Below are 13,039 nucleotides of genomic sequence, written 5' to 3'. Positions count from 1 at the left end.
GGACAATGCCAGACCACATACGGCACGTGTTGCTATGAACTGTCTGCAAGCTTGTCAAACTCTTCCTTGGCCTGCTAGATCACCAGATCTCTCTCCCATCGCGCATGTCTGGGATATGATGGGAAGCTGATTGCATCTGGCACGGAATGTTGATGACCTCGTTCGACAATTGGATCGAATTTTGTAGGAAATACCGCAAGAAACCATCCGGGAGCTTTATCGGTCTATGCCACGCCGTGTGGCAGCTTGTATCCAGGCTAGAGGCGGGTCAACACCTTATTGAACTTGTTACTGTAACTCTGCAATAAATTATTCAATTGTTCTGAAATTTTTCATTTACTATTCTGTACATTGTCTTCCTATCCACCAATTTTCGTTTCAATCAGACAACTCCTTGGTGCGTCGATTTTTTTGTTATAGAGTGTACTAAAGGAATTGACTTGAATGCCAATTTGTGATGGATAAAGTTTATTTAGCCATAATGCCGATTTAAGATGCATAAAGTTTAAGTACCCCTTATTCCAACTGTTGAAGGACAGTGTTTATTTATTTGTAATCCCAATTTGTGATACATAAAGTTTATATACCCCTAATTCCAAATTTCGATGGACAAAGTTTATTTACCCGTAATGCTGAAATCAGTGATGAATAAAGTCTATGTACTTCTAACGCCAGATTGCTAAAGAAAAAGCTTAAATCAACAATACTCCAAAGACAGATCTCTACTTCTGTGACAGGCATTGACAGAAACATGTTATTGAATCTACAGACGGAAACGGGATTACAATTTGTATATGTGCTGGTTGACCAACAGTGCACTCATTTAACATTTGTGGCATGCACTGTAATTTCAATAAGTGTATGTATCTTTTAATGCGTCAACTATCTTTGTATGTCACATACTTGAAAATATACAGTCTTACTTGAAACTGAAAAAATCATTTAGTCTAAACCTGCTTTAGGGAAGTTATAAAACAATGAAGTAAATTTTTCGAAACAATACAAAGCAATGTATTGAAATATTTATCTGATAGTGAGTACATTTAGTAAGTTTAACAATGATTTGTAAATTCATTAAGTTTTATATCAATGTAAAAGTTGATTAAGTCTTATACTAAACATCAATTGTGTTTTTTTAAATTTTATTAATGTATTTTGAACTTTTATTTGCTAGTTTTTTTTTCTAAGAACGCGCGCTTTAAATCTCTTATAACTTTAAGATGAAACTTAAGAGAACGTATTGCAGTTTTAACTAAGTTAAAATGAGTCATACTATGCTGTTGAAATAGGAAGTCTTGTAAAGTTTGAAAGTCTTCAATTTCAAGTTCTTAAAGCGATTAAGAGTAATTAAGATTGATTGCAAAGCATTATTGTTTAAATTATTGTATTTTAAAAGAACGAAAATACGAAAAATTTCAAGAGTAAGCAAATGTTTGTTCATTCAACTGTTTTTTACTTACATTGTTCATTTTAGTCAACCATTTTCTGAAAAATTTAGATAACTTACTTGATCATAAGATTTCGATGCAATAAAACCAAAGTAATTCCAGGTTTCTTCCCAAAACTGCTCAAAATGATCAATACTCCATTTATGCAAATCCCAGTAATTATCTAAAATATTAAGTAATTTTAGTGCTTATAATTATTGACTGCTTGCATAATGTCTAATATTTGTTTTTAGAATTAAGCAAATGATTGAACATTGTTTACAAGCTTAGTACATATTTTATGGAATCCTTGCCAAAAATTAAGGATAAAGGAAGCACATTAGGATTCTAACACACACTAAGCACCTAGCTTCGTTTTCCAGAGCTATATCTCAGGTTTATTCAGAGCCTTGGCAGGAATGTCACGTGATTTTGATCCCTGACACGTGGAAGGCGCTCAAGCTGGTACCTCATCTCAAGCATCCACCCCACAATCAACAAGAAGACTTTCAGCTATGACACATTTAAGGTGTCCCTTGCCACGTATATGTGCTGTCCCTTAATCGGTTGCCAGGATTAAACTCGCAACCATGGCTTTCCACCAGGCTTTACTAACTACACTACTGATGTAGAGCAAGGAGTCCCAAAATAGTAAGTGCGCCAAAAACATCGATAAAGTGAGCCAAAGGGTGAGTTTGGCGAAGTTCCCTCTTGCTGTAAGGGTTGCACCCATTTAGGAATCAGTAGAAAGTTTGCTTGGCTGTGCATAGATGACCTGTTTTCGAGATGACACACCTGGTGAGTGAATACTAGATTCTTTCCCCTTTTGTATTACTTATGTATCAATAAAATGATTTCAAAAGGTGTATCACTACAGAAGAGCTCGTATGGGTATTCAGCCAATCTCCCGCCAGCACGTGATAGTCACTAGAGTAGCATATTGCGATGATGGAGATCGACAGCAAACATGTTAACATTTATGGCCAAAATTTTTTTTCTTTGAAAACCATGAAATTAGTACAAAGCTAGGAGTAAATAAAACAATACCTATTTTATAGCGATGTGAAACTTGATGGTGTTACTATTAACCTTTTTCAAACAGGTTTTCATGTGTTTAATCCCACCGTCTTTATTATGTTTCAATAGTATTTTATTCTTATACCTGAGCTATTAATTTTTGACCCGCACAATGCAGATTTTTTTGTTTTTTTAATGAGGATGTTAAATGTAATGATTATAATGTACTTTTTATGCTTCCTCAGATAAATTGATCAAGAAAAAGCAGGTTAGTTTATTAATTTGCTTTTCACGTAAAAATCTTGACTTAATGCTGCATTTTCAGTTGATGCCGAAAGAAATTGCATGACCAGTGTTTTTCAACACCCAGAAAATTATTTTTACAAATGTTATTGTGTGTATGTACTATCATAAAATATATTTCAATCGTCTCTTCATAAATGTATGAATGTCTAGGTTCCGAAGATTATGAATATCTAGGTAAAATGTCTAGATTCAGAGTGATGCATGGTCAGAAATTTTCAAACAACGTTCTTTGAAGCACTTAGTCATTTGCAAAGGTAGGGCACGTTTGAAATAATTATTTTATAGGACATGATTGAAAATTTTAAATTAAAAATAAATCTGTAATTATTTGAAACAATCAAAATTAACGCGAAGTTCCAAAATTAAGTCTGATATAATCTCATTGTGCAAATTAAAACACCCTTATCCTTCAATTTAACTTCAGTTTCACGAAATCAAACCAACGTTATAAGGCCAAATTCATAAAATATAAAACTGTTGAACTGTAATATATGCTTTGAATAAATTTTCAAGTGCCTTTTTTTCAAGTGCAAATTACATGTTCAGTGACAGTAAATAAAAGCTAAAACCCGATGTCTTGCAAGATTAAATGACAGAACTACCTTGAGTTGTCAATTTGTCAATTAAAACTACATTATACCGTCAATTTGTCAAATTGTCTTGTGTTGTAAATTTATTCTATGATTCTACTTGACAAATACTGCATAAAGTTGCGAGATACATTTTAGTGTTCCTAGGTGAATTTTCAATTTCAAAGTTGTTCTATGATAAAGTTTTATTTTGTTTCATAAACGGCGTTGAACAGCTGACCCAATTCAGAGTTTATGACTATCAATGCTCAACTACGTTAATTTGTAATTTTGAACCCAACCCAGAAAACAGGAGAACTCCTGGATCAAGCATCTTGATAAACTATTTTTCATGGAGGATGGAACTAAATCGCATTTGCGTCACATGGAGAGAAAAAGCACGAAAACCACCCATGGTTAACCCGATGGCAGTGGGATTTTAACCCATGATCTATTTACCACTGAGGATATTTTTACGTCAGCACTGTAGTCGGTGCGAGCCGGGTACGGAATTGGTGTCGACCAGTCATAGCTGGCAATCAAACCCGGTCACCTCATTGGGAGGCGAACGATCTATCCCCTGAGCCATCGCGACTCCGGGATTAAGTTTGAGAACAACTGATCTAGATCAGCGGTTCATAACCTTTTTAGTAGTGGGGAAGACCATTTTGTAAAAGAAGCATTTTTTGAGGCCTATTGACAGAACAAATACAGGAACAAAATATAAAAGGAATATAGTATTTAATAGGAATAGTAATTATTAAAAAATACTGTTCAAGAAAAATTAAAATATATTGTGCGAAGTGCCAGATCTCCCTAGGGCTTGTGAATCATTCTTAAAAGCTGGTATTAAACCCCAACATCTATCTTAACTTAGACTCTCAACCATTATTCATGGACCAGTACAACTTAGCAAGTATGGACTAGTACCTGTACTTCTGTGGCCCGCGGCCCATTAGTTGGAAACCGCTGATCTAGACATACCACCGATGATAACATGGTATTTACATACTTGAAAAATTGAATAATTTAAAATGTTTTAACACATTTATAATATGCGCAGTTTGAAAATTTTTGTAGTTAAAAACTAAAGATCTTTCTTATTTATTTATACGTGACTGAGAAATTATTTTAACAAATCATATATCATTTATGTTACTTTAATTACTTAGTTCTTTAAAAAAAAGGTCCAATATGATTTTGTGATAATTTTTTTAACTATTACTTAAAAATAATTATTTGGTTATAAACACAGTAAAATGAAAAAAAGAAAGAAAGAAAACAGTTGTGTAAAAATAAACTTACCTAATGTAATGTTGTATTTTTCGGCTATTCTTTTTCGGAACTGCTCCGATGCAGTATGGGGTACCTTCTTGTCCCAAGCGAGAACGGTTTCGGTAATAGCAGATAACTTTGTTTTCTTGGAATCATCTAAAAAGAATTTTTTTAAGAAATATGAAATTTAAAAAAAAATTGTGGCAGGAGGGTCTGAAACTTATGAAAATGAAAAAGTTAGCCATTTTATATCAAGGCTCATGCAGATGGAATAAATTTTCGCAAATTTAAATGATATTTTTTTTCTCCCAAAACAGCGTACTCCATATTGACGGCCTCAGTAATTTCCTTCTCATTTTTTTCTGATTTACTTAAAGAAGTGACATTGCATTCGCTGTACGCTATTCACTGTGCTCATTACGCTGTATGGGTTGATATCATACAGTTTATAATAAAGTATTAGCATTCATATTTCTGTCACAATACTTCTTTCAAACAAGATTTCAGTTAAAAATTTGTTTCAAACGAAACAAAAAATGCCAAAAAAGTCAGTTCATGGTAATATTATTCTAGTTGCTATTGGAATAAATAAATAAAAAAATAAAGAGAATTGTCTCCGTATAGTCTTGTTAATTGATTCATTTAACAATTTTAGTTCAAATTTGGTGTTTCTCACCAGTAAATTTTTTTTTATATATTTCTAGACACAAATATTGCCTGAAGCATTTCTTTAAACATTTATTATCTCTGTTAAGGTTTCAATAATTATTTTCATCAAATATTATTCACAACAACTCTCACCAACTTCAGGCCGGAAGATTTGATGCAATTTAATCAATCACTCTTGAAAATTCAGAATGTAATTAAACTGTATTTTAAGAGGTAAATTAAAAAACAAACTGATGACTAACACTATAGACTCTCTAATAACGTTAACTTAGGAGATTTATCATGAACAATTTAATTTGTTATTTTTGAAAAATAAAATTTTTAACATATTAAACTTAATATGTTAAATATTTTTTAAAAAGTTGATAAAATTCTAACATGTCTGCCTTACATTATACTTGAAAAGGAATAAGGAACATTGCTTAAAATGTTGTATTTGCTTATCAGTTCTTCCAACATTTTTGTAAAAATTTGTGAAACTTTCCATGTTAACCTTATAATAATAAAGGAATAAGTAATTTTGCTTAAACTGTTGTAAGTACTTATGAATTCCTCCAATTTAGTGAGTCAAACTTCTCATGGCTTCTTACAACAATTTATTACAACTTTATAACAATTTATTTATAAAGAAATATTCCGCAAAATGTTGTTTTTGCTTATCAGTTCTTCCAATATTTTTGTAAAAATTTGTGAAATTTTCCATGTTAACCTTATAATATAAAAAGAAATAATTAATTTTGCTAGAACTGTTGTAAGTACTTATCAGTCAATTTAGTGAATCAAACTTCCCATGGCTTCTTACAACAATTTGTTACAACCTTATAACAATTTATTTATAAAGAAATACGAAATATTCCGTAAAATGTTATTTTTGCTTATCAGTTCTTTCAATATTTTTGTAAAAATTTGTGAAACTTTCCATGTTAACCTTATAATAATAAAGGAATAAGTAATTTCCCTTAAACTGTTGTAAGTACTTATCAGTTCCTCCAATTTAGTGAGTCAAACCCCCCATGGCTTCTTACAACAATGTATTACAACCATACAACAATTTATTTACAAAAAAATAAGAAATATTCCGTAAAATGCTGTTTTTGCTTATCAGTTCTTCCAATATTTTTGTAAAAATTGTGAAACTTTCCATGTTAACCTTACAATAATAAAGGAATAAGTAATTTTGCTTAAACTGTTGTAAGTACTTATCAGTACCTTCAATTTAGTGGGTCTCACTTCTAATGGCTTCCGAACATTAATATATTTGTCAAGAAATAAGAAATATTGCTGAAACTGTTGTTAATGCTTACCATTTCCTTGATTTGAACGAGTTTTATTTTGAACTTCAGGTAAACAATTTTCGACAGACGACATGATTTCAATGGGATGAGAACGTCTCTATTTGGAACAAGTATCCACGTGCTTAGTGAGGTATTGTATTCGCTAGAGAATTCTAAATGTAATTAAACATTGTGATTATCATCTTATCAATAAAATAAAACTTGAGTTGATATTGTTATTCAGTAATCTTATCAGGATTATTGCTCTACTTATATCTAAGAATGAAAGCGAAAAGCCTTGATTCATGTAATTTTAATCAACAAAAGTGATTTTCTTTTTTACAACGGCAGTTTTATCTCTCCTTAAAAAAGTTGTTTTTTTAAGTTGAAATACAAACAGTATGTAAAAATATTGTAATATTGTTAAAATAATGTAAAAATGTTGTATGGTAGAAATTTAAAAAATATAAAATTTTTACATTGAATTAGTTTTTGTAGATCCGATTTTTTGCCATTTTTAAATGCAAATTTGAACTATTTCGATGAAATTCATTCATTTTGAAAATTTTATTAAACTATTAAACTAGTTTTTATTGCTTTTCTTTTATTTTTTTAACAATTTCAGTGATTCAAATTTGAATAACATAAATGAAATTCATTAATTTTATTTTATATAACTGTCGTTGAACAGCCAATATTTTAGGGTTTACGATTACTAATAACTAGCTTAACCCCGCCCCGTCCCCGTTAGGGGGCATCCGGGGACACTGTTGATGCGTTAGCGGAGTAGCACAGTAGTGAGTGAAAGTGTTAACTCACATAAAGAAACTTGAGGATTTAAACATTTCTTTACTTTATGCAGTACCATCTCGATACAGCGTACAACTGAAGATATTAAAAACAAATACATCTTAACAAAAATGTTGGTACATCACTGGAAACAACAACACAGTGACTTGACATAGTGAAGAGACAAGACAAGAACACATGCTTACAACAATGCATGCCTTGTATACAGATTCCATAATTATATGCATGGATGACGTCACTTACGTTATCTGAAAAGAAAATATCTCTTGCCAACACACGACCGAAACTTAATTCTGTCAATTTAATGTTTTCAGAGGAGTAACAAACCACTCCAACAGACACTCCGAAAGTTCGAAGTGCGCGCAACACGATTACTAATGTTCAACTCCGTAGCTTTGCAATTTTGAACCCAATTCAGAAGACAAGGGAACTCCTGGATTAAGTATTGGGAGAAATTTGCCTTCGTGCAAGACTTCTTTGATGGAACTAACCCGCATTTGTATTACATGGAAAGAAAGAACACGAGAATCTCCCACGGTTAGCCTAACGGCAAGGGAACTCTGACCCACGATCCGTCTACCACTGAGGATATTTCACGTCAGCACTGTTGCTGCAAGTCGGATGCGGAATTCGTATCAACCAGTCATCGCCGGGATCGAACCTCGGTTCACCTCATTGGAAGGCGAACACTCCATCCCCTGAGCCACCACGGCTCAAATTCATTAATTATGAAAATCACGGAAAAACATTGATTACGTCTTTAACCATGATTCAGTTTATCTAATGAAAACACAATGAAATTTAAAGCGTCCTTTTTTTGATTTTGCAAAATTCATACTACTTTTTTTTACGAATTATTTTAGTATTTTTAAATTTATTCTGTTCATAATCTTGCAATAATGTTTAACAGTTAAACAGTTTGTGAGTAAAAGTTATATTACGATCGATTTAGAAGTTCGCTCTGATTAATTAATTGCTTTGTAAAGTCTAGTACCCTATTCTACATATAATGCAACGAGTTTCTTTTATATTATTACATTGTTGTCTACATCATTATAAAGAGTTTTTAACACAAAAAATGAAAAAAAAAATTGAAATATCTCTTAAGGCAATACCTAGTAATCAAAAGTTTTAAAAGCCAAAATCACTGCCCATATCACTGTGTTTTATTGACGATAAAATTCCGTGCAATTTGCTGAAAACATTTAATGTAGTTATGTAATTATGATCAAAAATATGAATAGGCAAAATGCCTATGGTGTAATGCTGTCATAATAACTAATAGAGTATGCGTAGTTTTTATAAATATTACATATTCAAACTGCCACAACACAGCATTTTTATTCCTATGACACTAAATTTCAACGGGTTGCAATAAAAATAAAGTTCTCTGCAAAGTACATGCAGAAGCAATTACTTAAATTCAGTTATTCATAATTTAAAATTCTTCCGTATCCACTAGATTTTGAAGAAAATTAAAATTAGTTCCATTTGACTTTATAAACTTGGGGATCAATTTCATTATTACGTTGTTAGAATTTTCAGTCTGAAATTATGGTAAAAAAATCGGAATCAGTCTGTTCATCTAATTAACCGTAAAGTTCACGGTTATAAACATTTCTTTACCTTCACGGTATTAATATTTTTTACTACTGGCATGGTGATAAAATTGTTAATGCAAAACTATAGGGTTTTGTATCCATTTACAATTAGCATGCTTTCAAAAATATAAAAAAGAAATTTATCTGGACATTGGAGGTAGGTTCTCTTAATATCTTTGATAGGTAATAGACACTAGAGTTAGGGTGTGGTTGAGTAGTGCTTTGTTGAGTGAAACATGGATTCTGATTTAAATAGTTTATCTAGTAGTGCCATTTGTCATGAGTTACAGGAAATACAGGGCTTTTAGTATTAAACGTCTCTATGGTGTTTCCATCTATGTGTAAATGAGAGTTTTATATTCTACTCGTCCAGGGTCACCAATTGAGAAGTGCAGAACACTGAAAACTCTTCATGTGCTGAAGGAATATTGTGATGTCAACTCTGGGATTTGAACCTCCTGTTCAGCCAGTCATGAGATTGACAGATTAGCTCTCTCGGCTATAGTGCGTAACCAGTTGCGTGAGGAGCTAAGTGGCTTCATAAGATGAGACTAGTTTTTGCTGATAAAAGTATGGTTGTTTTACCATATTAGGTGAAACAATAGTCGATTTTTCTCTTATTTAACAATTTAAATACCTTCTTTTTCATGGTTCATTGACTGTATTGGTTGAATATGGTAAAATAAAAGTTGAATAAATCGATATTTAACCATTTTTCTGAGAAATGTCTTCACCTCGCAAAAAATGAAACTTGCTAGTTTAACTAACATCAGTTTATCTAGCGATAAAAAGTGGTTGACTCCTAAATATCCCACCGCAGTCTTTAATATTAAACAGTTTGTCGGTCATTGAAAAGCAGAATACAATTGAAAGCATAGAGAGACTGTAGTTTAATGCAGTTATATACATAATTGTTTTAGACATATAAAATATGTAGTACAGCACTTCATTAGTAATATCTAAATTAATATATAACTGATTTTTAAATTTAAACTGAAAGCTAATACATTGGATTCGCATTTGAATGATAGCAATTTGGATATCATATTGTCGCGCAAATCTGTGTCGTTTTCCTACTTAACTTACATTATTTTTTGGTATAATTTTTGAAATACATACTTGATTAACTTTGAAACTCGAGAAGATTATGTAAATTGCGGGATTGAGCATGGTTTATATATGGATTTAAATTCATATTTTTTTCTTTTTACTGTATTACTCACCGAATAGCCATTTTCCCATCTTACACTGAGAAAAAATTGTAAGGTAAAATTTATATTGTGCTTAGCTCTAGGGTAACGCAAGAATGCCCGGTAAATTGTCTTTCTTTAGCAAAGTTTTTGATAAAATTAGCAACAAAATATTGTATTATAATATGTGATCAAATTTGGTAATTTTATCATGATTTAATAGAGTTTAGTATAAGGAACCATTTATTTGTTTAAATTTACTTTTCAGTTTCGTAGTTTTTCCTAAATATGTGATAATAAGAACTATAATTTTGAAAATCAGAATTTCTGGTTTTGATTACTATGGTATATTTCTAAATAATACACTAGCGTGCAAAGTCTTTGGTCAAACTCAATATTATAGATGGTAGATTGGAAATGTAATAAATAATGTATAATTTTATTCCTAAACATTCTTAATATGCTTATCAACCAGAAAGCAAAGTTAGTGCTTTGAAAATCACTTTAAATCAAATGCAATTTTCCTATCAGTCGGGTATTTGTTTTTCGTGAAGTGATTTTCTTACATCCAAGAATTGGATGAAAATACAATTTCAGCAAATAAGAATAAGTTTTGCATATTTATTTGCGAAAGTTCTGATTTTAACTTTAATTTATTATTGATATTTATTTTTGAAGAATTAGTTCTTACAAGACTCTCATATAAAAAAAAAGAAATATGGAACTGAGTGCAAAGATTTAAATTTAATCCAAAGATTACATTAAGGATTACTTGCAATTTAATTTTCCATTTAATTGCAAGAAAGGTAAAAATTTTGAAATCAAGTGTAATATATATGTTGGCTTGACTAAATAAAGTGGAAAACATCTCTACAAAAAGAAAAAAAAAACCGCATAGAAATGTTAAAATGCTTTTTACGCGTTGACCAAAAGCTTTTGAGCTCTAGTGTTTTTTGAATTTTTACGTTAAATGCTGTAATATTAACAGGAAAAATCACTAAAAAAATCCTACCAATTTTTTTTATTTTAGATGAAAAAATGGACTGTTTCTAAAAGTGAATGCCAGGTTGCCGAAGGGTGCAGTTTTTTTTAAACCAAAAACCTATAATAAGTTAAAAAAAATTCTTTTAATTAAACTAATTAATTCTAAATATATTTAGGTACTTACCAAAAAATATTAACTATACATGCCTTTCACGTATTTACAGCATCTATTATTTATGGTATACATCATATGAAGTGTTTTTCGTTTCTTGATGAAAAAACGATTTGTTTACTGAATTAATTTTGTTTAATAATAGTTTGAAAAATCATCTAATAATAATTTTTCGCCTTGTCATCATAAATTATCAATAGTAGATACTATCATACTATCACAATTTGAATAATTACCTTTTGTTTGCTTCTTGAGTAATGTTAAATATTTTAAGGATCAATTAAAATACCGATAACATGAGATTTTTTCCTCCTCTATACTTAAGAACAAAAACTGCTTTAACATTTTTTAATATGGGTGAAAAAACATTTCAAAATATATAAATTAAGAACTAACCAACAATATATTTTGAGCTTTCCAACTAGTTTTATTTAAAGACGTGTTTTTTTCAAGAGTGGTAATGGAAATAATCACTAAATTAAACGAAGCAGGACATTTTAGAGCTGCAACTTTCGTCCCACTGTTTTGGTCCCGCCGTTTCTGTCCCGTTACTGTTTCAGTTCCTCGTAAATATTTTTAATAATTTGGACGTTTAATTCCACTTTTGATGATTTTTAAATACTTAATGAGCATTTAAAATATCTGATTTTCTGTCACTGAAAATAATAAATGAATATATAAGAAATATTTCAATAAACTCAAAAATTATATTTAGGGCCATTGACGCAAGATCACTGTAATAAAAAAGAAAGAAATAGGGATGAATGTTTGTATGAAAACATACGGAAAGTAACGTGATTGAATTGGGAAGGGACCAAAATGGTAATGGGACCAAAATGGTAATGGGATCAAAACGGTAACGGGACTAAAACGGTAACGAGACTAAATGGTAACGGGACCGAAATGGTAATGAGGCTTAAAGGACGGAACCGAAATTAATAATATGTTATTCCTAAAAGAGATAATGACATCGTCATATTTTATTGTCTATTTTAGGAGCATATTTTTTTTTATATAAATAATATTTTAACTGTAGTTTTTTTTAATATTTGTGTAAATATTCCATTTGCTTAGTTTTGCATAACAATGGTTTAGGAATTCGTCCATTTCAAGTTTTTTAAAATCAAAGCCCAGATCTATTGAAGTTTTTTAATCCATTGTTTAATAATATTTTATTAAATATCATTGTTTTCATTCTAAATTGTTTTTTTTTTTAAATAAATTTTCTTCTTTAAAGCTTCATTATAAGTCCAAAAAAATATTATGTAAACTAAGAAATATACCGAAGAACATTGTTTCATTTAGTCATATTCTTAATAACAATTTATTTCAACAAAATATATACACATGAAAAAAAATTACATTTATATTGTAAAGTTCATTCCTTGTTGTAGTTCATAAAATTGATGATCTCAGGTATGTTGCAGAAATTCTTCAGGCTATCTGGATTTCTGATGTTATTCACTTTTGGAATTTCATTTGTTGCAGCAATTTTGCGAATAACGCTCTCCATTCTTTTGTTATTCAGATTATACTGAAAAAAAAATTAATAAGCCAAGAAAATAAATTAAGAATGCAACAATAAAGTCGATTGTTTTAAGACGTTCTCAGTAAAAAGTTTTTTAAGAGGCTGTATTACTGTTTGTAAATAAACCTTGCCGAAGAAGTTATACATTATCCACATTGATTATAACCATCTAGATCTAAACTAATGAAAATTTGAAATTACGACATTTTAAAATTAA

At 30.5% G+C, this 13,039-nt stretch overlaps 2 protein-coding genes across 2 annotated transcripts in view; both read right to left on the bottom strand.

The window, feature by feature from the left end:
- Window positions 1–6,733, bottom strand: part of LOC107445593 (acetoacetyl-CoA synthetase) — a 34,414-nt gene extending 27,681 nt beyond the window's left edge. Inside the window, 3 exon segments of the mRNA XM_071182467.1 lie at window positions 1,508–1,611; window positions 4,625–4,750; window positions 6,568–6,733. Of these exon segments, the coding sequence (XP_071038568.1) occupies window positions 1,508–1,611; window positions 4,625–4,750; window positions 6,568–6,631 (294 nt within the window). The 5' untranslated portion in view covers window positions 6,632–6,733.
- A 5,869-nt stretch (window positions 6,734–12,602) lies between these two features.
- The window catches only part of LOC107445592 (acetoacetyl-CoA synthetase-like), a 42,447-nt gene continuing 42,010 nt past the window's right edge, over window positions 12,603–13,039 (bottom strand). The window contains exon 19 of the mRNA XM_071182461.1: window positions 12,603–12,828. Coding sequence (XP_071038562.1) covers window positions 12,673–12,828 — 156 coding nt within the window. The 3' untranslated portion in view covers window positions 12,603–12,672. The remainder of the gene's footprint in view (window positions 12,829–13,039) is intronic.

The sequence above is a fragment of the Parasteatoda tepidariorum genome, chromosome 6 (assembly GCF_043381705.1).
Source record: "Parasteatoda tepidariorum isolate YZ-2023 chromosome 6, CAS_Ptep_4.0, whole genome shotgun sequence".
Lineage (NCBI taxonomy): Eukaryota > Metazoa > Arthropoda > Arachnida > Araneae > Theridiidae > Parasteatoda > Parasteatoda tepidariorum.
This window is presented reverse-complemented; position numbering and strand designations above follow the sequence as displayed.